The sequence below is a fragment of the Thermobia domestica genome, chromosome 8 (genome assembly GCF_964235325.1).
Source record: "Thermobia domestica chromosome 8, izTheDome1.hap1.1, whole genome shotgun sequence".
Classification (NCBI taxonomy): domain Eukaryota; kingdom Metazoa; phylum Arthropoda; class Insecta; order Zygentoma; family Lepismatidae; genus Thermobia; species Thermobia domestica.
In genome coordinates, this window is record NC_137461.1 from 25,563,507 (window position 1) to 25,588,145 (window position 24,639).

A 24,639-nucleotide genomic window follows, 5' to 3' on the forward strand; every position below is an offset into this window, starting at 1 on the left:
TTATGCCGATTAGGCCAAATGTAATGATGAGAAATAAATGAAATGGTAGAATGAAGAAAGTGGGAGCAAACGAGAGAATCCGGAAAAGCCCACGAGCACGGTGTTTGTCCACCACAAAGTCCACACAGCGCGAGCTGGGATCGAACCAGGGACCCCAAGCAGTGGGATTGAATGCTCTACCACCTTTTTTTTTTTAAAAAAAAAGATCAACCAATCATGCCTCAGTTTCCTGAGCAACCTGAGTTTCCTCGTATACAAGGCCTCTTTGACCTTTACCAAATTCGAGAGGGACACGAACACATACATATCCAGGACGGTTAAGATTCCAAAGGCTCTCCCACCGGGAATCGAACCCGGGGACCCAGTACACCAAAGGCGAACGTGCTAGCCACTGGACCAGCGGGGAGGGATATCACTGAGCCACTGAGATCCCCAATTTGTAATTTGATTCACGGTATGAGCAGTTCCAGATCTACATATAGGCTAAACAAGCTGTAAATTAGGACCTCCTCTTTTGAGGCCCCAAAAATTAAAGAAAAAGGTAAAATCAACGTTTCCAAAATATATCTAAGAAAACAATAAATAAAATAAATAAAATAAAACCTACATATAGTAACGGTGCTTTCTGTTGTGTAGGCCTATATAATGTAAGTAACGCGGCCCCTTCCGCTGGCCTGCCTCCTAAGATCATAGTTTCTTCATTTCTGTAAATAGGGTGCTTACGTTCATCTGGTCACATAAAGAGCCCCATTACCTTCAGTAGCTTAGGGCCCCACTAAACCTAAATCCAGTTCTGGGTATGTGCGTTTGCACACCATTTTCTTTGACGTTTCTCTGCTAAAAGCTTTTGCAGTCACAAAAAGTGTTTCAAACCACATGATTATTTATGCATTAAAACGCGACATGTAACAGATAATTACAAAACTTCGAAGTTCCCAATAAGTAAGATACGTTACGAAATCATTTCAAACTTAATGACAACATTTCAATTCATTATTACGTGGAGCCATTAAAAATAAATCGCATTTAATATCAAGGAAAAAGATCAAAGATTACGAATGAAATATAACTTTGTACGTACTCTTGGTAATCAATTTTTTCCCCTTTAAAGTGTAAGCATTAACTCAAATCTTTGCAAACAGTACCTCATTTTGTCCTTTCTTTTACAAATGAAAATGTAGCGACGATATTATGTATTTATTAAGAGAACCAACGTTATAATTACGGTTGTTTGCACACATAGGTAATAATTACAGTGCAGTCTCACTAATATTCTGTGGTTACGTCACTTAATTAGAGAGTTGATACAATGTCTCATGTCTTGAATAATATAACGTGGTGAATATCATTGCTCTTTGTTGTATTATTTCGTAAGTCAGTGGATGGCTTGTGTGCTGAATGATCTACTCCGTTTACAGAAATTTGTCACTAAAACAAGTATCACATATATTGACAATTACCATAACCTCAAATTGTCCGTACTCACGAATACAAATTGTTTCGGTCTTGCCCTGAGAAACTGTCAATTAGTTTACGAATTGCCCGTTAATGTAATCGGAATATTAAGTATTATCTCGACTCCAATCAACTGGATAGTGTGCTTAACATAGTATCTTGATAAGGCAATCAGAAACAAACATGCTTGGTTTTCAAAGTTTACAAGTGTGCCTTCAGTTCAATTTTCGCTTGCTAAAAGTTGCTGGCCATTGGATAACAGAATCAGCTCAAGATAATAATAACAGACAAAATGCAGCTCTGCATTGGTCGTACTGGTTATTACTTTTGTATCGTGTTTTCGTAACGCTTATCACTACAATTCATGTCATTTCAGTTGTAGCAGGGTGTCTGAAGAACGCGGATAAATTTAAGGATCAGCCCATGATTGGTGCGATGGGGTTGTTTGCATTTCAAGCTCTTGTGAAGTTAGTTTATATTATTCTCAAGAGGGCAAAGATCAAAAATGTACTCAGTACTTGGAACGATACATACACACATTCATCGTTTATTTGGTCTCGTATCAATGCCATTGAGTCATCAACGAAATCATCCAAAACGGTTTCAACTTGTCTTCTGGCTTCTTATGTAGTTTTGGCAATTCAATGGTGTTTAGCACCAATGTCTGTTTCTAAAGATACTACAGAGGAATATAATATTACTACGTTTATTAATGTTACATCTTCAACAAAACCACTTCCATTTTTGGCTTGGTTTCCATTAGATTTTGAAAGATCACCAATCTACACTTTTATCTTTGCCTTTCAAGTTGTTGCAAGTTTGTATTTTGCACTTATTGTTGCTGCTTTTGATGGATTATTTTGTGCATTATTGTCACAAGCTGTGAATCAGATGGATCATTTAAGAGATTCGCTTGGATTCCTGATTGATGTTTGTATTGAAAATGAACCATTGTTGAAGGACAATATAAAATCCCCTAATAGGACAGCTATTGATAATTTGGCTTCAGAAATTGCTGGTGGGCTTTATAGAAGGTACATAACATCCTCGTCTGGCAGCCGCATTAGACCAATTGAATTGCCTTATGATCAAACGATGAATAAAAGCACGAATTTAATAGTCAAGAGTGGACGTAACAAAGGCTTCAGTCATTTTGGTGGTGAGGACTATTGGGAAAACATGAGAACGTCTATGAGTTACTGCATTCACCATCATCAGTATTTAATCAGGTAGGTCCTAACATTATGTCCTTTTCATACATGTGAAGTTCCTTAGTTAATCTATAATCAACGGAAAGCTTCAAGAAAACCAATGTTGCCAAGACTTTGATACATAAACTCACTAGATGAAAGATGAAATGACTCAAATTTGGGTAAAATGTCGCTAAAAATTAAAACCATATTACTTCCATCATAATTAACATAGTAAAGTACTAACATTATACGATTTTTAAAAAATATACAAAAATTTAAAATTGACGAAAGAAACATCTGTCACTAGTCATGATTTAAGATTTATCTGGTAGGAAGGAACTTGGAATAACAGGGGTGCCAAAGTATTGGTGGTAACCCAGGTTGAGCACGGTTGAAGAAATGGTCCGGGGGTATTTAATATTTTCTTATGGGGCAACGAATTCCACTCCGGGGACACCTGCCCTGAAAACACTAGCACTCACTCCAATTTAGGTCTCACTTCGTGTCTCAACGGGGACCAGTGATGGCTAAGGGGAAGCGTTCATCTCTGGTGCATGGGGTCCTTAGTTCGATCCCAGCTTGCGCCAAGTGAAGCTTGTGATGGATAAACACCTTGTGTGTAGACTTCCTCGGGGTTTCCTTCCACTGTCTTCATTTCACAATTTTATTCATTTCTCATCATCACCGTCTCCTTTATCCTACCCGGCATATTCGTCGGACGTAAACCTCAAATATTTCATTTTTTTTTTGTGTGTGTCTCAAGGGAAGCTATGCAAATTATAAAACATTGAAGATTGGAATTGTTTCCGTTCGAGAGCAAATGGTAAATGAAAATAAAGTGTGACTGCGTGAGGGGTTGTAACGTTACATGTTTGATCAACACCTCCTTGCTTGTACTGATTAAAATAAACAAAAAGAAAAGGAAAGAAATATTTAGAACTTGCTTGATTACAGGAGGGCAAAGTGTTCGCAACTCAAACGTCGCTAGTTATGTACGTACAATAACTCGCCAAATCGTCATTTAAAAATCGCCAAAGAGTTGAATTGATTTTAGTTTAGCGTCCCTTTCAGCAGCGAGGCTATATGAGAAGTGGACCTACTGATTAACGTGGAATCCGAACCACATGAGTTCCCGCCGGGAATCGAACCCGGGTCTCCCAAAAATCGCCAAAGAAGTCGCTAATCGGAAAAACGATTTTTTGTCTCTATAATGGAAGTCAAAGTCCCTTGATTTAATGACTTTCCCTCTAAATTGGCAACTCTGAGGAAAACTAGGGCAGATTTCGTCCACACAGTGATGTCAACCTGGAACGTTATAAATACCATCTCGAGAGGCAGAAATTCCTATTTTGCTCTTGAGATTCCTACGCTATACTAATAACATAATTTGTTGGATCAAAAGATCCAATATATTTCAGGCAAAAACTCTCTTGTAGGCCTTATATCTGGAGAATTACTGATTGTGTAGCCAAGCCAAAGCTAACAATTTACTCAGTATGATGTGCTTGTTCCGAAAAAATATGGAAACTTGATTTAGGGGCCGTTCAAAAATTTTATGGCCCTTGATCCAAAAGAAATAAATATATTTTGTTCAATCAAACATTTTCTTGTACGCCCCATCTTTTGAGATATACATACAGCGTAGCCAAACCATAACTAACAATTTACGCAGTATGATGTTTTCATTCCGTAAAAAAATATGAAAAACTAGATTTAGGGGCCGTTTAAAAATGTTGGTCCCTGATCCAAAAACTAATTAGGTATATTTGCCAAGATCGAAATCTTTTGATGGATTTTTTGGATCATTCCTAAAAGTCTTTCCAAGATCACAATCTTTTGATCCATTTTTTGGACCATTCCTAAAATTCTTGTTAAGCTTAGAAAATATGAACAGTGAAATTGGTGTATATCAGCCACTTTCTTCAATATATGAGTAAATGATCCAAAAAATTTCCATCGTCTATGTTTATCAAGCAGTTTATGAACACATATTTTCCTTAATTGAAAGAGACAATTAAAAATGCTGATGAAAATAACGAAATTTTGTTGTGAGTTTAATATTTTCATCACGCTTTTGTGCCATGATCTTCCACTGAACGTAATCAAACTAAACAAAGTTCATTGTTTAGTTATTTTGTATGGAAAGTTTTGGAAGTATACGAAACCAACGTTCCTTTCACAAGTCACTACATAAATCACTTTAACACTAACATGGATTTTGTAGTTTTGAGAAAAGGCAATTTGCGTTTATTGAAGACTTATCTGTCTACTCCCCCTTAGTCATTTTTTTTTCTTTTTTGCTTCAATGGAATTGATATATGAAAAATTCAATAAATCCTCTCAAAATTTCCTTTATCGAATTTCGAGAAATCGTTGTTAAAAAAATCCGCAGATGGATACTTCCCACGGGTTGCCATCACTGCGTCCATACACAATATTACCTCCTTGGAGAGCTGTCTTCAGGTATGGTTTTTAAAGAATCGTAATTGTTTTTAGAAATACATATCTAGGTATTTATGTGTACATTTTTGTGTGCTGATGTGCCACCACATGTACATGGTCTGCCAAAACCAACTATATATATATATATATATATATATATATATATATATATATGTAAAATTAGACACATAAAAAACTTAAGCATATTTTTATCATGTCATAATTATGCTAAAATTATATCAAACTTTATTATTGTGTGCTCCTTACTTACCTACTTAGGTAGATGTTAAAAAAATGTTTTGTTTATTTTTGCAAATCAATTATGATTACAAAAAAATAGATCTATGAAAAGCAACAACAAATAAAACAGTAATTTTTAAATCTTACGTCAAAACTTTATCGAAAACTTCCAATATGTGATCCAGCCGTATTTCTGTAAATTTCAAATCCAATCTTCGCTTTGCAATACACAGGGCCGGCCCTAGGGAATTTGACGCTCCATGGAATGATATCATTTGTCGCCTCTCTTTCTCCGGAAACAACAAAGCTTAAAAGTCGCAATTTCACGTATGATACCCCATCATGAGCAACGAAAGGGAGGGAAAAGGACTCGCACTAAGAAAGACCTCAGCACTATAAAATACAATATCATTGTATGTGTTTTTTCTTCAAATAAGAATCTGTTATATTACTGAACTAGATAAAAATACCCATTCTTCGCATGGGCGCTGTATTTGGAAGTCAAAGGCTGTGGGAGTATCTCCATTGATCTCAGCGACCGGGAAAACTATGGATTTGACACTAATATTGCTAATTTCGGATTATTTTTACATATCTCGATAACTCCCCACCTTCAGGTAACATCCGGCCCGCATATAATGGTATCTGAATTTCAAAGTCATCCCTAATGCAAGTGTCACGATTGATCTCAGCGACCGCGAAAACTATGGATTTACACTAATATCCGTTATTTTCTACTACCATACTTTTATATGTCCCAGCAAACGGCCTCTCTGAGGCATCCTGGTTCGAATAAAAAAAAAAAACGTTCCGTCGTGGTCTGGGACCTGGACGAAGGTACTCGTGACCAAAATTTGGTAGCTCTCGCAGACCGCAGACAGTCAGACACAGAATCAAACTCTTTATTTTATTTATATTAGATGATAAAGCAAACACACTTGAAGAGGAAAGATGGGTAATCCTTATTATAGAATTCAATATCGAGCTTCAATCTTAATATATCAGTTTGCAATCCCAGTGCAACAAGCTCTTTTATCTTTAATTCTTGATTTTCCGTCTATAACTGTTAAAACATGTTTTTTTTTGTTTTTTTTTTTAAAAGCTTCTTTCCATCTTCAAAAATAGGGAACTGGTTTGTGACAAAGGTAAGACAAGTTTTCAAATCAATACTGTGATACTAACTAAATAGAATTGGTGCTCGCCTCTGTTTCGAGAATTGAGTTCTTGTATTTGACAATAAACAAGCAATTTATGCTGGGATTTGTTTGACCATTTGCTTTAGTTCTGTCCATATGACCTTAAAATAATGCTACCTAAACATCACTTATGAATGTAGTATTCAAATAGAAGGTAAGCTAGTAAATTTAACTACCATCATCATGAAGTCTGTTTCCAACAACAAAAGAAAAATAATGCTTATATTAAATAATATAGTTATGACAGATTTTGCTGCTACTGAAAACTTGCAGCCCCGTGCAAATGCACGTGTGGCACATACGGTAGAGCTGGCCCTGGCGGTTTACGTTATGAAGTCTTTCGGAAGTTAACTTTTGTCACATGTGCTAATGCAAAGGAGAAAGAGGAATAAATTTTAAATTTGGCCAATCCAAACCACACATTAACCATTGAAGAATCCTATTTCATGATATTGTATATGAGAAGAGTAGGAAAAAAGTGATCGATCTGGCTCAACATTAGCCATAAGAGAACAACTCACAAGCCCCTGGGAAAATGACCACCGTGCACCGTGAGCCCACGGTCTTTTATAACCTCAAATTTAGGGGTGAATTTAATCCCTTTTATGAGCACTTTTAAGGGGGTGTATTCGTTCTCTTTTATGACCACGTTTAAGGGGTGAACTCGTTCCGTTTTACGAGCCCCTCCCTGGGAATTGACCACCATACAACGTGAGCCCATGGTCTTTTACAACCTCCATTTTAGGGGTGAACTCGTTCTCTTTTACGACCTCCATTTTAAGGGGTGTACTCGTTCCCTTTTATGAGCATATTTTTCAACCCCTATGTTAATTACGAACACATAGAAGAGCAGATAACAGATAGCACTATTTTAACATAGCAGATATCATGTAAGATTAAGAGCAGAAGACTACATAACATAGCAGGGTATACTCGTTCTCTTTTATGAGCACTTTTTCAACATAGCAGACAAAGAACATAGCAAAGGGGTACGAACACATAACATAACAAGGGTGAACTCGTTTTCAACCCCTATTTTAACATAGGAGATAACACATAAGATTACGAACACATAGAAGAGCAGATAACACATAACACTACGTAACACACAGAAGATCAGATAACAGATAAGAATATGAAACATAGAAGGGGTGTATTCGTTCCCTTTTATGAGCACTTTTCCAGCCCTTATTTTAACATATCAGAAATTACGAACACATAGAAGAGCAGATAACACATAACATAGCAAAGGTGAACTCGTTCCCTTTTACAAGCATATTTTCCAACCCCTATTTGAACATAGCAGAATATGAACATACAACAGAACAGATTCGTTCCCATTTATGAACACTATTTCAGGGTGAACTCGTTCCCTTTTTCAACCCCTATTTTAACATAGCAGAAATTACATAGCACAGCTAATAAAAGAACATGGTTTATTTTAGAAATTACACTGAGACTACGTAACACACAACATCCTCCATTTTAAGGGGTGTATTCATTCTCCAACCCTTACGAACACATAGCAGAAATTACGAACACACAGAAGATCAGATAATACATAAGACTACGTAACATTTCAAGGGTGAACTCGTTCCCTTTTCCAACCCCTATTTTAACATAGCAGAAATTACACTGAGACAATGAACACACAGCAGAACAGATAATACATAGCACAGCTAATAAAAGAACATGGCTTATTTTTCAACCCCTATTTTAACATAGCAGAAATTACACTGAGACTATGAACACACAGCAGAACAGATAATACATAGCACAGCTAATAAAAGAGCATGGCTTATTTTCCAACCCTTATTTTAACATAGCAGAAATTACACTGAGACTATGAACACATAGCAGAGCATAAGACTACGTAACACACAACAACCTCCATTTTAGGGGTGGACTCGTTCTCTTTTATGAGCATATTTTTCAACCCCTACGAACACATAGCAGATGTGTATTCGTTTTCAACCCCTTAGCATAAGACTATGCAACATAGCAGTTACGAACACATAGCAGAGCAGATAATAAACACAACAACCTCCATTTTAGGGGTGTATTCATTCTCTTTTATGACCACTTTTCCAACCCCTATTTTAACATGAGACTATCAACACTACGTTACACACAACCACCTCCATTTTAAGGGTGTACACGTTCCCTTTTCCAACCCTTATTTTAACATAGCAGAAACTACACTGAGACTATGAACATACAGCAGAACAGATAATACATAAGAATACGTAACACACAAGGGTGTATTCATTCCCTTTTATGAGCATATTTTTCAACCCCTATTTTAACATAGCAGAAATTATACTGAGACTATGAACACACAACAGAACAGATAATACATAGCACAGCTAATAAAAGAGCATGGCTTATTTTCCAACCCCTATTTTAACATAGCAGAAATTACACTGAGACTACGTAACACACAACATCCTCCATTTTAAGGGGTGTATTCATTCTCCAACCCTTACGAACACATAGCAGAAATTACGAACACACAGAAGATCAGATAATACATAAGACTACGTAACATTTCAAGGGTGAACTCGTTCCCTTTTCCAACCCCTATTTTAACATAGCACATCAGACAGAGACTACGAAACATAGCAGAGGTGAAAATGAAATGAAATCTTTGAGTTTTACGTCCCACGCTTATGCTGGTTAGGCTAAAGGAGACGATGATGATGAGTAATGAATGAAATGGTGGAATGACGAAAGTGGGAGGAAACGGGAGAACCCCGAGAAAACCCACGCACACGGTGTTTGGCCACCACAAAGTTCACTTGGCGGGGGCTGGGATCGAACCCGGGACCCCAAACACCAGAGGTGAACGCTCTACCACTGAGCCACCGCGGCCCCATAGCAGAGGTGAATACACAGCAGATACATAAGACTTGTTCCAGCCTTATTTAGAGTATAGTATATTTTCCAACCCATGATCTTTTACGACCTCCATTTTAGAGGGTGAACTTAGAAATTACATAAAACTAAGACAATAATGAGGTTGTATTCGTTCCATGGAAGATTAAACATAGTCCATTTTAAAGGGTGGGCCTATTTTCCAAACATTTTTCAACCATTATTTGAACATAACAGATAATACATTCGAACTCTATAGCAAAGATTCTTTTAAGGAGTGAACTTGTTCTAACCTATACTTGAACATAGCAGAGATGATTATTTAAAGAATGCGAAACTTCCGTGTTTTGTTATCAGTTACATAATAACTTCCGCCATATGTAGATAATTCTCATTACGTCATTCATCCGGATTTTAAAAAACATTGACCTAGTTTTCTCTTTAACAGACAATAACTTGTCATTCAACGATAGGAATCCCTGAACGTAATGTAATCAATCACAAAGGTATAAAAAAAGAGGGGAATTCCCGAGCATGACTCATACTATTGCGCAATATTACGCAATGCGGTCAGACAGGTATAAAAGACTGACCGACATGTTTTTTTGTAATCACTTCATGTTTACCGTGTGAAGCGTAAAGTTCAGATATTTTTTGTGTGTGTGCGTTTATATTATTAGTGTGGTTTATTAATAGTGTGGTTTTGTTTTCTTTTGTAAGTAAGACATTTTATAATAATAATATTAATATTATATTATAAAAACTCAGTTCAAAATTATTATAGTAACTTTGAAGAGTTAGTTAAAAAAATGGCAACAAAAAAGGTTAAATCAAATATTATCAATTCTGATACTCTATTTAATAATAATTTAAAAAAAAAATATTTTAAAATGTGATACTGATTTAAATGAGGATAGTGGATGTTTTTTAAAGAATAAAAGAAAAGACTGTTTAGATATATTAAAACAGGAACAAGATAATTCAGCTTTTAAAGTAAATTTTTCTTTGACTACAACTTTTGTAAAACCAATAGATTTAGAAACATGTAGATTCTTTGTAAATAGTGGTAACGAAATTATTTTGCCGAGTACAGATGTGAATTCTATAATAGAAAAACTATTTAATAAAATTTTAGTTGAACAAGAAAATAGAGCGAACAGTTAAAATAGCACAAAATAAAGTATTACAAAATCCTAAATTTAGAATAAAATATCCTATAACAAAAGTGCAGGTGAAGACAGAAACTCTGCCACAAGGAATTATGGATAGTACACTTCCAGATCTGTTTTCAGGCATAGTGCCTAAACGTATTATTATTGGTTTTGTTACTAATGCTGCTTTCAATGGTACTTATCAAACAAACCCATTCAATTTTCAACATTTTAGTATGTCATTTTTTACATTGTATGTTGATGGAAATCCAATGCCCTTCAAACCTTTACAACCAGATTTTGATAATAAGGTATATGTACAAGCATATTCTACGTTATTTACAGGTTCAGGTATTTATTATTCTAATCAAGGTAATAATATTTCACTCGCTGAATATCCTAATGGTTATACTCTACTGGTGTTTGATTTAACTCCTGATTCAAGCGCAAGTGCTGCATTTCATACTAGTCCACAACGGCAAGGAAGTGTACGTTTAGAGGTTCATTTTAAAGAAGCACTGTCATCTCCTGTAACAATAATTATTTATGGTGAATTCTCTTCAGAATTAGAAATTGATTTCCAGAGAAAAATATATATTAATTAAAGAAAAAAATGTTAAATACAATTGAGCTTTATGAAGCATTACAACAAAATTTGCCTAAAGATCATTTTATTGGTGTATATGCTGCTGATGAGTTACCTTTGTTTATTCATACATTTCCAGCCGCCATAATTATAAACACTGATTCTAGTGATAAGCCTGGTGAACATTGGGTTGCTGTTTATATATCTAATATGTGTGTGGGAGAGTATTTCGATAGCTATGGTATACCTCCCTATATACAACATCATATAAGGTTTTTAAAACGAAACTGTCTGTATTATACATGGAATAATAGACGTATTCAAGGTGATTTATCTCAATTTTGTGGACATTACTGTTTCCTATATTTAGCATGTCGTGCATCTGGTTATTCGATGCAGAATTTTTAAAACAAATTCTCACTCACTACTATTGATGCTAATGATATTATGCTTTATTCATTTATGAGAGTATGACGATGTTATTTTTTTTAAACTCCGCCATTGCCGGTCCCAAGCCCTGGATGAGAAAGGAGGTGGGTTGGGGGTGTTGCTACCCCCGTAAAAGAAAATAATGTTGGGTTGGAAACGAGTACACTTCTATTCTCTGCTATGTTAAAATAAGGGTTGGAAAACGAGTACACCCCTAAAATGCTGTGTGTTCATTGTCTCAGTGTAATTTCTGCTATGTTAAAATAGGGGTTGGAAAAGGGAACGAGTTCACCCTTGAAATGTTACGTAGTCTTATGTATTATCTGATCTTCTGTGTGTTCGTAATTTCTGCTATGTGTTCGTAAGGGTTGGAGAATGAATACACCCCTTAAAATGGAGGATGTTGTGTGTTACGTAGTCTCAGTGTAATTTCTGAAATAAACCATGTTCTTTTATTAGCTGTGCTATGTAATTTCTGCTATGTTAAAATAGGGGTTGAAAAAGGGAACGAGTTCACCCTGAAATAGTGTTCATAAATGGGAACGAATCTGTTCTGTTGTATGTTCATATTCTGCTATGTTCAAATAGGGGTTGGAAAATATGCTCGTAAAAGGGAATGAGTTCACCTTTGCTATGTTATGTGTTATCTGCTCTTCTATGTGTTCGTAATTTCTGCTATGTTAAAATAATGTTTGGAAAAGTGCTCATAAAAGGGAACGAATACACCCTTTCTATGTTTCATATTCTTATCTGTTATCTGATCTTCTGTGTGTTACGTAGTGTTATGTGTTATCTGCTCTTCTATGTGTTCGTAATCTTATGTGTTATCTCCTATGTTAAAATAGGGGTTGAAAACGAGTTCACCCTTGTTATGTTATGTGTTCGTACCCCTTTGCTATGTTCTTTGTCTGCTATGTTGAAAAAGTGCTCATAAAAGAGAACGAGTATATCCTGCTATGTTACGTAGTCTTATGTCATTTTTGTTATGTTAAAATAGGGGTTGAAAAATATGCTCATAAAAGAGAACGAGTTCACCCTTAAAATGGAGGCCTGCTATGTTATGTAGTCTTCTGCTCTTAATCTTACATGATATCTGCTATGTTAAAATAGTGCTATGTGTTATCTGCTCTTCTATGTGTTCGTAATTAACATAGGGGTTGAAAAATATGCTCATAAAAGGGAACGAGTACACCCCTTAAAATGGAGGTCGTAAAAGAGAACGAGTTCACCCCTAAAATGGAGGTTGTAAAAGACCATGGGCTCACGTTGTACGGTGGTCAATTCCCAGGGGGGCTCGTAAAAGGGAACGAGTTCACCCCTTAAACGTGGTCATAAAAGAGAACGAATACACCCCCTTAAAAGTGCTCATAAAAGGGATTAAATTCACCCCTAAATTTGAGGTTATAAAAGACCGTGGGCTCACGGTGCACGGTGGTCACTTTCCCAGGGGCTTGTGAGTTGTTCTCTAATGGCTAATGTTGAGCCAGATCGATCACTTTTTTCCTACTGAGAAGAAATGGAATTTTTAGGGCCTAGGTGCACCAAGGAAACACACGCTAACCACTAGAATAACAGGCGGAGATGACTCACATGTCATAACTTTAGTTAGTTTCTTCATTTGTGCAGATCAGTTTTCGTAGGTTTCCTTAAGAAAATTTACCTCGACTAACTCAGAATTTTCCCTTTTCTTATCAAATATTACTTAGTTCGTTGAGTGTACAATTCCTATGACAGAAGTTATCTTTTAAAATAAATTTATCTATATTAAAGGAAGTGCCAACCACGTTTGTTTTGTTCATTTGTTTTAGTTACTATTTTCTTTCTTTTTCCTTCACTTTCTTTTACAACAAAATACCCACAGAAATACACTCAGTCAGAAATTATTGCAAATTATGCTACTTTGATAGGACTCAAACACAAATACTATTTTCTTAATTTATTTGTGGAAAACTTAAAAAAAAAAATAAGCATTTATGTTGGTAAATCACTCAGCGTGATAATTTTCCTGGATTTTCACGTTTTATCGAAAAAATCCCTTATTCCTTTCTTTTTGCTAAATTTCGCTACGAAATTTCCCTCGATTCGTAAAATTTCCCTCAAACTACGAACTCTGGTTTAGACACGACAATTGTGTTGATTGATCTTACTACAAGCAAGAAAAGTCGCCTCATTACTGAATGAACATTCTCATACTTGTTGCTCCATTTGGATAAGATAATACAGTAATTAAGAGTAAATGAGGCTTCTTAATAAGTGCTAGAAACAAGAAACTCTGACTCCTTGTCTTTGGCAGCGAAAGCCTCAAACTGCTTCCCTAACTTAAGCTTTCTCTCAATTTTAAATAATTACTGAATTTTTCTTTCACTTTTATAAGTGTCTATTGTTGATTTGAGTTCAAATTGCATTGTCTGAAGGTCTTAAGTTCCTTACATTCTCTTTGAGAATTTTATCTTGCTTCATTCAATTTTATTTCGTAGATATGGAATCTATATTATCCAAGAAATCTGAAATGAAATAACAAAATACAAATTTTGGAGCACATATATATAAACTGCTTTTAATATTTTTATGACATTTGTAACATGATAAAGATTAGTTTATTGATTTTATTAAAAGGCGCGATTTCACAAAAAGTAGGCACTTACTTGTAGGACATCCTGTATTTTAATTGAATTTGTAAACAATGCATTTTTTGTGTGTAAAATTATATTTGTAAAAATGTGGTACACTAGAATCTTGTAGCAAGTCTTATTTAAAAATGTAAGATCCATTTTTTTATACTTCGAAAGTGGCGTAGTGTTAAAAAATATGAACTTAAAATCAAAAGCGATAGAACTAGTAGATATATCGTAATGTTTTAATAGAAAAACAAGAGGAGAGGTGGAATCTATTGTTGACACGCAAAATCAGGATCAAAAAAGTTTCTACCTACCACTGCTTTTTGGAGGGGAGGGGGGAGGTATGAAAATTTATGTAGGTTGTAAACGCAAATAGTACATTTCTAGGACTTCCGCTTTCAATAGAGAAATGAAATGAAATCTTGAAGGTTTACGTCCCACGACGAGCCGGTTAGGCTAAAGGAGACGATGATGATGCGAGATGAGTGAAATGGTGGAATGAAGAAAGTGGGAGGAAACGGGAGAACCTCGAGAAAACCCACGTACACGGTGTTTGTTTACCACGAAGTCCATACGGCACGAGCTAGGATCGAACCACGGACCCCAAACACCGGAGGTGAACACTCTACCACTGAGCCACCGCGCCCCCCGCTTTCAATAGAGAAATTAGGGCGGAGATTAATTCAAAATTGTTCCAATACTTAATTCATATCAGTAAATACTTTTTTAGTAAGACTATTCATTGATTTGGATTGATTATTTTAACAAAAGAAACACTGACCAAAGCTTAAAACACACTTTATTTTAAATTATAATTTGTAACCGGTTTCGGATATCTAACATATCCTTCTTCAGTCCTTTTTCCTTTTTCGATATTCTCTGAAGAAGGATATGTTAGATATCCGAAACCGTTACAAATTATAATTTAAAATAAAGTATGTTTTAAGCTTTGGTCAGTGTTTCTTTTGTTAAAATATTTTATTCAAGGATGTATCCACGAGGTCCTGCCCCACCAAACGATCCCTCCCTCCTCCAAATATATATATATATATATAAATGCTCGTATGTTACACTTTTAAAATTTGGTTTCACACTTAAAGAAAAGTTTTCAGTGTAATGTTCCACAGTTATGCTAAGAGAGACATCATACTTAGAGAATATGAAGTATTTATAATAGAATTTTTTTAACTTTTAAAATACTTAATATTTCTGAACCCAAGACGAGTGTAGATTTTTTTTCGCAATTTCATCTTCAACAAGGTTGAGTCGTGCTTCTTTTGAGACATGAAATTGTGGTTTACCTTACTGAAGAGTAGAGATGCTAGAAACCTGGCTTTCATGGGATGGATTATTTCCCTAATAAAAAATAAAAATTATTTTTAAAAGAGATTTTAGAAAAAAGGAAACTTTAGCTTTCTTAGCTTTTTATGACAATCTTGTTCAAGTTCAATTTTTGTTCCGGTAGTAGATTCTACAAAGAAAATCTGTTTAGAATGTACAACAGACGCGCATGCAGAAATTTTTGTTGAGAGGGTTCCAAGCTTTGTTGGGTGGGAGGTTTCAATACTGCAAGCCACTAAATCTATGTAGTATTAACCGTTAACGTACGAAGCCTAAATCGTCAATGTTGTTTGCCAAGTTGGGGTCTTTTTGGGATCACAAGTACTATTTTAATTTCTCAACTTATTGTTTTAAACTATTTTTAACGAATCTATCCTTCATCTAATCATGTACCAGATATCCCTAAATGATTGCAGGGTACATATAGAAATCGAGAATAAATTGGTTCCTATAGTAACAGCAGTATCATTAATGTCCTAAAGGTTAAAAGAGTGTTATTCTACACCCGTAAAGACGATAAGTAGGGTAGGATGAGGGAATGGCGGTCACCTAAGCAAAAATCGTTATAATCTAGCTCGTAAAGCACGAAAAGTTCCCCCGGTAAGTCGATCCTATAGGTAATTCTGTCTAGTTTATTGTGACCAATTTCAAATACATCTCTTATTTCATTGCCAAGCTAAAAAATAAATATTGAACATACTCAATTGACCGTTATTTCCCACACGGTTGGGTAATGGCAGTCAGGGATTTCCCCATGCTTTACATATGAGAAAAAACTTCAACACCATTAAGATTTGAAATTTATTCATTAACTTTAGAATAGTTAGGTATCTACAAGAAGATATAATAAACCACAGTTTCGTGTAAAGAGTATTTTAAAAAAAAACTACTTATTCATGGACGTTACATGTATTTTTCGTCTACACCTTAATATATTTGAAATATGAATCTATTGGTATTGGCAAAAAATCATCAAGTGAATATCTACGTCTGGATCCAGTGGAAGTTCCTTGTTCAACTTCATGATCTCTGGCCTCTGAGTTAGATTACTCTTGAAGAGCTTTGTTTGGAGGTTGACTGTCAAGACTTATTTATTATCGTTTATTTTAATGTCGGGGAGCCCCGATCACTGACTGCCATTACCTCATTCGTTTGACCGAGGCAAACCAAAACGCATGTTTTGTGTAAAACACGATCAACACGAACATACAAGCAAATGAATGCATTAATTTATAGATTGCTTTAGAACTATATAAGCATAGTGTCTACGTAAAAAGTCACTTAATAATATTATCAAATGGAATAAAAGTGCCGAATATTTTGTCTAATATTACATAAAATGCAGCGAAAACAACAACTCCTTCATTTAATACCTAGCACTCCTACAATGGCGTCGCTCTCAAAATTACTTTATCTGACAGCTGCCAGTAAGGCACCATCATCTGCTTCTATTTATGACAAGCTTTTCACGCTATATCAAACTGACCGGGGCTACCTCCTGACCGGAGCTACCCCTCTATCCCCTAATAGCAACATACTTCCACCTATATTAAAAAAGGAAGTTTAGAACTAGATTTGTTTTATAAAAGAAAGAGTACTGATGAAGCGTAAGATCAAATTTTCCTGCTATATCAATCATTTCCCTGTTAAATTAGTTCAGTTTTATTGTGAAAGTATACAAAAGTATGTCGAGTTTTTTTGGTTGGGTCCAAACTAATCGCCTTACCCCTGACAAAAAAAAAAAAAAAAAAAAAAAAAACTTACCGGTATGAGCCATAAGTTCAGTCCGGGTCTGCCCACCTTGATTGGTTAATTCCAAACTGGTATTCCACTTGGGGCAAACAACTGTACCTTATGCAACCCCCCACACACCATAAGTGTCGCTTTAGTTACCTAACCTTTTCAAGTACCTGGAAGTTATAGGCCTACATCTTGTTATATGTGTTTCACTGGCTCCCTAAATTCATTTCGGCAGATAAGAAAAATGTAATATCAACAAACAAACAAACAAACAAACAAAAACATACACGAGAACTTTTTTCTTTCTATTTTGTTATAAACGTTTGCTTACATCTTGTACTTCGTTCAGAAACACTTTATTCTAACTTGTAAGTTGCAGAGATTTCAGTTTGCAAGACTAAAGCCATAAAATGACTATTTCGGGTGGTAATTTAACATAATTATTACCGAATACCTGCTTTCTTTACTGTTATATTGAGCATTTTTTTTTTTAAATATGAGACTTGTGAGTACCGTCTTTAACATTCTTCTTCTTGCATTTTAGAAACCTTAGTAAATGTTATAATATAGAAATAATGACGTTTTCCCCTACGAAATCTAGTACATTTTGAGAACAGTAATTGCTAACATTTTAAAACTTTTACTAAAATCTTCTTCTTCTTCTTCTTCTTCGTCTTTCTGTATGTTAATATACTACCTCCATAAAGAATTCTGAAGGACTAGAATATTCTCTACATCCACCGATTTGCACTTTCCATTTCTTATCGAATGATCGATATTCTTAGAGTCTTGAATTTCTTAAAGAATTTTCTCCTCAGATTGCAAAAAAATAACATTTCTTCATGTGATAAAAAGCTACAAACAGAGCTCCTTTCTGGCTAAGCGGTTAGCGTACGTACCTTTGGTGTGGGAGACTCGGGTTCGATTCATAGGGGAGCCGATGTGGTTCGGAATCCACGTTAATCTGTTGGTCCATGTCTCATGTAGCCTCGTTGCTGAAAGGGACGCTAAACACAAAATGAACTCAAAAAACGAAAATGGAACGCCCTATGATCTCTCCACTAAATTCGAATCATTTTGAAAAGCCCAAAACTTTCTAGGTAAAATATCCGAAGAAAAAAGCTTCTTTTTTAAAAAAAAAGAAGAAAAAGAAAGCAATATTTTTTTCAGCTCTCGTATCTCTACTGAACAGAGTCACTAGCATTCTTCGTCGGGTACTACATTAGCATAGAAGGTTCGTAGATCCAGTGGACCAGACGTGGATTCTTTCGCTGGGCAACTGGATTCATGTCCGATATGCTTTCTCTTTATAGTAACACCCCCCAAATATATTTTTCTAACTAATAAATAAGTAACTAACGAACTCTATGACCTACCAAACCTGAAGGTACAATGCCACGTTCACAAAATCTCTTTATTGACTTCCATTCTTAGCCAACTGGATCCAGGTTCCACTTTGTATTCTTATTTCTGTGAGATTCATCTTAATATTATCCTCCCATCTGTGCCTATGCCTTTCTAATTGTCATTTTCCGATTCGGATATACATATTTATGTGTGCCTATATGTCCGTGTGTGTGTTCCATGGTTGACTCTAGCAAACTAAAGCAGACAATGAGAAATTAATGATAATAATGAAGTGAGAAAATCGCTGCGCTCAATGGGATTTGAAACCTTTATAGAGAGATCTCAGGCCCAATAGATTGTTCTATCGTTTCAACTGGTATTTGATTGAAGAGTAAGCCTTAGAAATGAAATGAAATCTCTAAAGTTTTACTTCCCAGTGTTATGCCGGCTAGGCTAAAGGTGAAGGTAGTAATGCGAAATGAATGCAAGGGTGGAATGAATAAAGTGGAAGGAAACGGGAGGACCCTGAGAAAACCCACGTGCACGTTATTTGACCATCACGAAGCTTACTTGGCGAGAGCTGGGATTGAACCAAGGGCCCCATATACCGGAGGTGAATGCTCTACCACAGAGCCACCGCGGCCCCAGAGTAAGGCTTAAGTATAGAAGTGAACACAGAGGATACAAGTAATTCTTTGAGAAATATTTCCTATTCTCTAGTCATTGGGGTTACAGTTTTAAAGAAAAATGGCTCGAGATTAAAATGGCAAATCCACTTTCATCTCCTTATAAATCCCTGGCGTCTGTAGGTCAACGTACACGGGGTTTGCGCGGATAAACTGGGTTCGATTCCCGCTGGGGGCTGAAGCAATTCGAGTTCCAATTTAAATTGACAGTCCATGTCTCATGTAGTGTTGATGCTGAATGGAACGCCTCTACTTTAAATCAATAATTCTTCTGAAACACTCAGGACCGGAATAACCCATCTGGAGGCCCGGGGCTAGAAGACATATATGGCCCCTGATGACTTCTAATACATTTCTGTGAAAATATAGTAGGAAAATTAAGGGAATATGTTTAATATTATTTGACATATTTAATTTTATGGTGATTATTTATCTTTATAATTCTTTTCAGATTGCCAGTTGAGATTTTGATCAGAGTGGAGGCTCCTATCCACCTAGTGGTCCGGGGCTACAGACCCCCAAAGCCCCTCCCTTAATTTGGCCCTGCACACACTTGATATATTATAAATAGTCGTCATAACATGTAATCTACAGAAATATATCAGAAACCATATTTCGTATTATCGTCTTTATTTCACTATTATATTGATTTCGCGATTATTTTTGTCGTGTATAAGTTTTCACAAATCCTTAATATAAAATCCATCCATCTCACTAATCAACATGTGTGACTTTGAATTTCCACAGTACAACACCGTATATATTGTATAGTGAGAAAGAATTATTTTTTTAGTTGAGTCGCATTGTTATGCACTGAAACTAGGAAAACAGTAATATTTAGATGGGTGATAATAGTAGAATGAGGAAAATGAGAGAAAGCAGGAGAACGGCGAACAAACCACGGACCGTTGTTTCTCCACTTCAAACCACTCTTGTTGAGAACTGGGATCGATCTAAGTTCCCATCGTGTACCAGAGGAAAGCGTTCTACAACTGACCTACCGTGGCACCAATGAGAATGAATATTCACTAACCACCACACGTAATTAAAAGAAAACTCTTCCTATTTTTAGGACCTTGCTCAAAATATCATATTAATATAGTAAACACTCTTAATTAATATAATAATATATTTCATTTTTTGTATTTCACACAGTTTCCTTTTTCTACTCAATGTTCATTCTTCTAAAATCTTCTGTACAGAATACACAATGAAACTTTTCAAATAGTATAAGTAGGCATTTTAAACCATCACGAAGACTTTAACATTCCTAATATTCAAATCTACATCTAGTTGTCCAAACTATAGCTTTAATTAAGCAGATCCAATATAAAATTCTACTACTGCTACTATTGCTATTTCTACTGCTGCTACGGAACTTCACCCGAATTTGAGAGACGTAATAATGGCCATACCCCTATAATAATGGTAATAATGGACTTTTGTTTATTACTACGTGGTAGTGGCATCAATGTAAATGTGAAGTGTAAATTGCAAATTGTATTCCTTAAGAGTTACAGCTTAACTGTTAGTAATAGTTTCAATTAGTTATTTACTCTCAGTTAGTAATACAGTAATAGTTTTTTTTATTTCAATAATTTTTACTATTTAAATACTGTTCTTGGCGAAATCTAGTGCAACTATGTTGTCAAATGACTAATGATGTATTCTATTCTATTCTCATTTTCGATCCTAATAACACTTTCGGTGAATGAAACCAGGGAGCTGGGAATCTTTCGGGTTTGCAAACAAGATAATGCTGAATTTTGTCGGTATCAGGGATGCAGTCCGGTTTGAATTACAGATTTGTAGTAGGTAAGCTTTATAGCACAAGTGAAGGAGTTCTTTGGCAGAAATACATTATGTTATCAAACGCGAATTGCAGTGTTCTATAGGAGTTACCAGAGACAGGGCTTTGCAGGCAGTGGGTGAACATGCGCAAAGGCGGATGGGGAAGAAAGCTATAGAGTCTTGTGAGGCGAATTTCTTTCAAATTATTGGTATTATTTCAATATACGTAAGAAATGTTATAGGATAGTCATTCTGAAAGTCATGACCTTAGTATCTTCATGCAAATAAATATTTATTACCAAACAGACATATAAATAAATTTCCTTGCACTATATACATTTTTCTTTTTCACTACTAGTCAAAGAAATCTCCCTTGTAATGGTTTCTTTCTCAAACAAAGTGATTTCTTTATCATAAAACATTATTATGAATTTCATTTCTTCTTCTTCTTCTATTATTGTTATTATTACTTCTTTCATAAAGTATTAAGAAAGTGAAAAATGAGAAAAGAGATATGAAATCAAAGTTTTTTTTTGAAATATCTCTTTCAGATTCACAGACACATTGGAAGAACTGTTTTCTGCATCCATGCTGATTCAATTTCTCTACAGTACAGGTCTCCTCTGTGTTTTGGCTTTTGAAGCTACTTTGGTAAGTGTGATTAAAGTTTGTTGACTAAGAAGGAGTCTAATCGCTAATGGAATTAATATAAATGCTATTAGTGCAATTAGACACGAACTGGAACATGATGATTTTTTTTTACAATTTTTGTTCACAACTTCTTCCTAATTCCCTATAAGAACATCTAAGGGAATGTCCAAATGAGCAATCCTTGTTTTGTACTTCGTTAATGAATGTTGGTTTATCAAATACCTTATGAACTGAATCTGAGCTCAAGAGCGATCTTCAATGAGGGAGTGAGCACAATCAAACTATGGTGCGAGCCTTGTTTAAGATAAGTGAGAACTCCATGAGAATAACATGCGCGAGATCAAGCTAACGCACGTTTGTTTAAGAATTGTACTATAGACAACACTGTCAGAAAGGAACAAAAGGGTAATAACATTAAGTATAGACGAAAATAAAATGGCTAACTTAAATCTAAATTACTATGGAAGTAAATTATAGCCAAGAGACACGATTTCCAATAAACAGTACGCAGGTAACCCTATTAAAATTATATTCGTAGCGGAACTGAAATAGCCAAGTCTTGTTGACGGCAATGAATGTGAACAAACGACTTTGGTGATGCAAGAATCACATGACGTGAACTGACATGCAATAGGAACACTTCATGTGCTGTGATGAATTTATATTATAGTCTTTACCATACCAGGACGTAAGTTCGCGTAGCGAATATCGCTTGAAGCCTTGGCTCGGGTCTGTCTTCTGCTATTGAAGTTTGAAGGTTGTTACGTGACAGTGTGGACGATGCTATTATGCCGTTCTGTAAGATCAATTCTGTCCTTATGTGAAACGTTGATTATGTAGTACTATGCATAAATATTAAGGAACCATGTCGTCCATAGCCTAAAGAATTTCTTCTTATGGGATGGCATCTATCAAGATGATTTTGAACCCTGTTATAAAGCTAAGTCAATCGCAGCATTTTTATGGAGCACGAACAGGAACTCTCCTACTTCTTCTGGTTTCCAAAACTGATATTCGCGGTTTCGCTTTTCTCGACCATCGTCTCTCTGTAGAAAGTTGAGTGTTTTGCAGCAAGAATCATACCACATTTGATTAACCGCATTATTTGTATCAGACCATTTCTCGGCTGATTCAGGCACTTTGAGCTTGTTCACATTTTTATGTGTAAAGGTACCCAAGAAAGTTCTGGCATCCACCAATTTCGAACATCGATATGTCACATAAGACATAAATGAAAGATCAAAAATAGTCCCCATTAGCATTGACGACCTTCTGCCAACATTCTGGAGGGCCATGGTTTCAATCGCAGTAGAACTTGGACTGTGAAGGGAAGAAGGTATAAAATGCGATTTGTACCTCTACTGGAAATTTGAAGTGGCGTCCACTAAGGTGATTGTCCAAGTAATTGAACAAGTGATAAGCAGATGCCGCAATATTTGGGCAGTATGGAGGATGATATAGTGTTTCCCATCCAAGGCCTAGCATGGTATCCCGGCTCATCCTAGCCACGTGAAGCTTAGCATTGTCCTGTAACAGAAGGAATCCTTGCGATTCAGAAGTGCTGGCTCCAGAGTTTTGAGCTCTCCTTGAACACGGCTCAACTTCTGACAGTGCAAAGTTGCATTGATACTGTGACCAGCTGGTAGTAGTTCCCGATGCGCGATGGCGCGACCACTCCACCAAACACAAAGGACAACTTTCTTCTGGTGCAGTGCTGGTTTTGACTGTTTTTGAACGTACATGGGATGCTAATCAATGATGACGGCGCCGTGGAGTTTAGTACATGATCCACTTTTCATCACATGCCAACACAATGTCCAGAAATGGCCGTTTCCTCAGACTAGACAGCAAAGAAACACAGTTGTCTACTCGCGTTGCCTTCTGGCTAGTGAAGCTGGATGATCTAGAAGAGAATGTGAAAAGAAATTGGAGAAAGCCGAGAGAATCTAGGAACACGATGTTGTCCATCACAAACTTTCATGATCAGGGATTGTACAGAAAATTCGTCTGATCAGAGTTGAGCGTTGTATTGTTGAGTCAATGTGACACCATCTGTTTAAAGATCCAATCTATTACTATCATTAAGCTGAACTACATTACGTGTATAAGGATAAATGCTTAAGTGTAGTTTGCGAAAGGAATCTAGTGAAGTGCTCAGCTTGCGTATTCCATAAGAACGTTCCAGTCCACACGGATGTTGTTGCTAAGGGCGCAGTGAGAGTCCTGGTTTCGGTGATATTTAGCATGGAAACAATGTCCGAGTGAACTGAGGCATGATAATACAGTATGCGAATTCAATGTGTAGCGACTGAACGATTACCTCCAACGAACTAACACAGTTACATAATTCAAACTGATTTATTAATTCTTCCATAGATGCCACTATTTGTCATGTCAGTGTTGAGCCGGAAACTTTTGAAAAATACCCTCGTATTTCTTGTAACATACTTACAGGGAAAAATAAATTTAATAGTGACTCCTCTAGTTTGATAGTGATATATAAGTCCTACACTATTCCATACACTATTGTTTTATATACTGTATTTCGTTAATGTTTATTATATGTATACTGTATATAACTTTCATTTCAGATCCGCGGCTTCGACATGAAGACGTTGACTCTTGTGGTATTCCTGTTGGTCTCTGTTATACAGTTGTTTGCTATTTGTTCATATGGAAACAAGATCCTGTCAGAAGTAAGTATGCTGTTAAAATTTACTGTAATTTAATGTCGTGACAGTTCATGGTTTTCAACTACATAAATTAACACAATTCATATGTAACTTTCATTTCTTGTGAATCAAAATTAACAAATATGTTGATATTTATCATTTTGATGAAAGTACAGCTTTTGAAACGTGATTTTATCGCTTCGCTCTTGTGTTAATGCTAGACTCCT

The 24,639-nt window shown here is 35.8% G+C and overlaps 1 protein-coding gene across 1 annotated transcript in view; it reads left to right on the forward strand.

Annotated features, from left to right (window-relative positions):
- Positions 1 to 1,638: 1,638 nt before the first annotated feature.
- Positions 1,639 to 24,639, forward strand: part of LOC145692067 (odorant receptor coreceptor-like) — a 44,965-nt gene continuing 21,964 nt past the window's right edge. The window contains exons 1-3 of the mRNA XM_081767357.1: positions 1,639 to 2,684; positions 21,641 to 21,740; positions 24,332 to 24,436. Coding sequence (XP_081623483.1) covers positions 1,639 to 2,684; positions 21,641 to 21,740; positions 24,332 to 24,436 — 1,251 coding nt within the window. The remainder of the gene's footprint in view (positions 2,685 to 21,640; positions 21,741 to 24,331; positions 24,437 to 24,639) is intronic.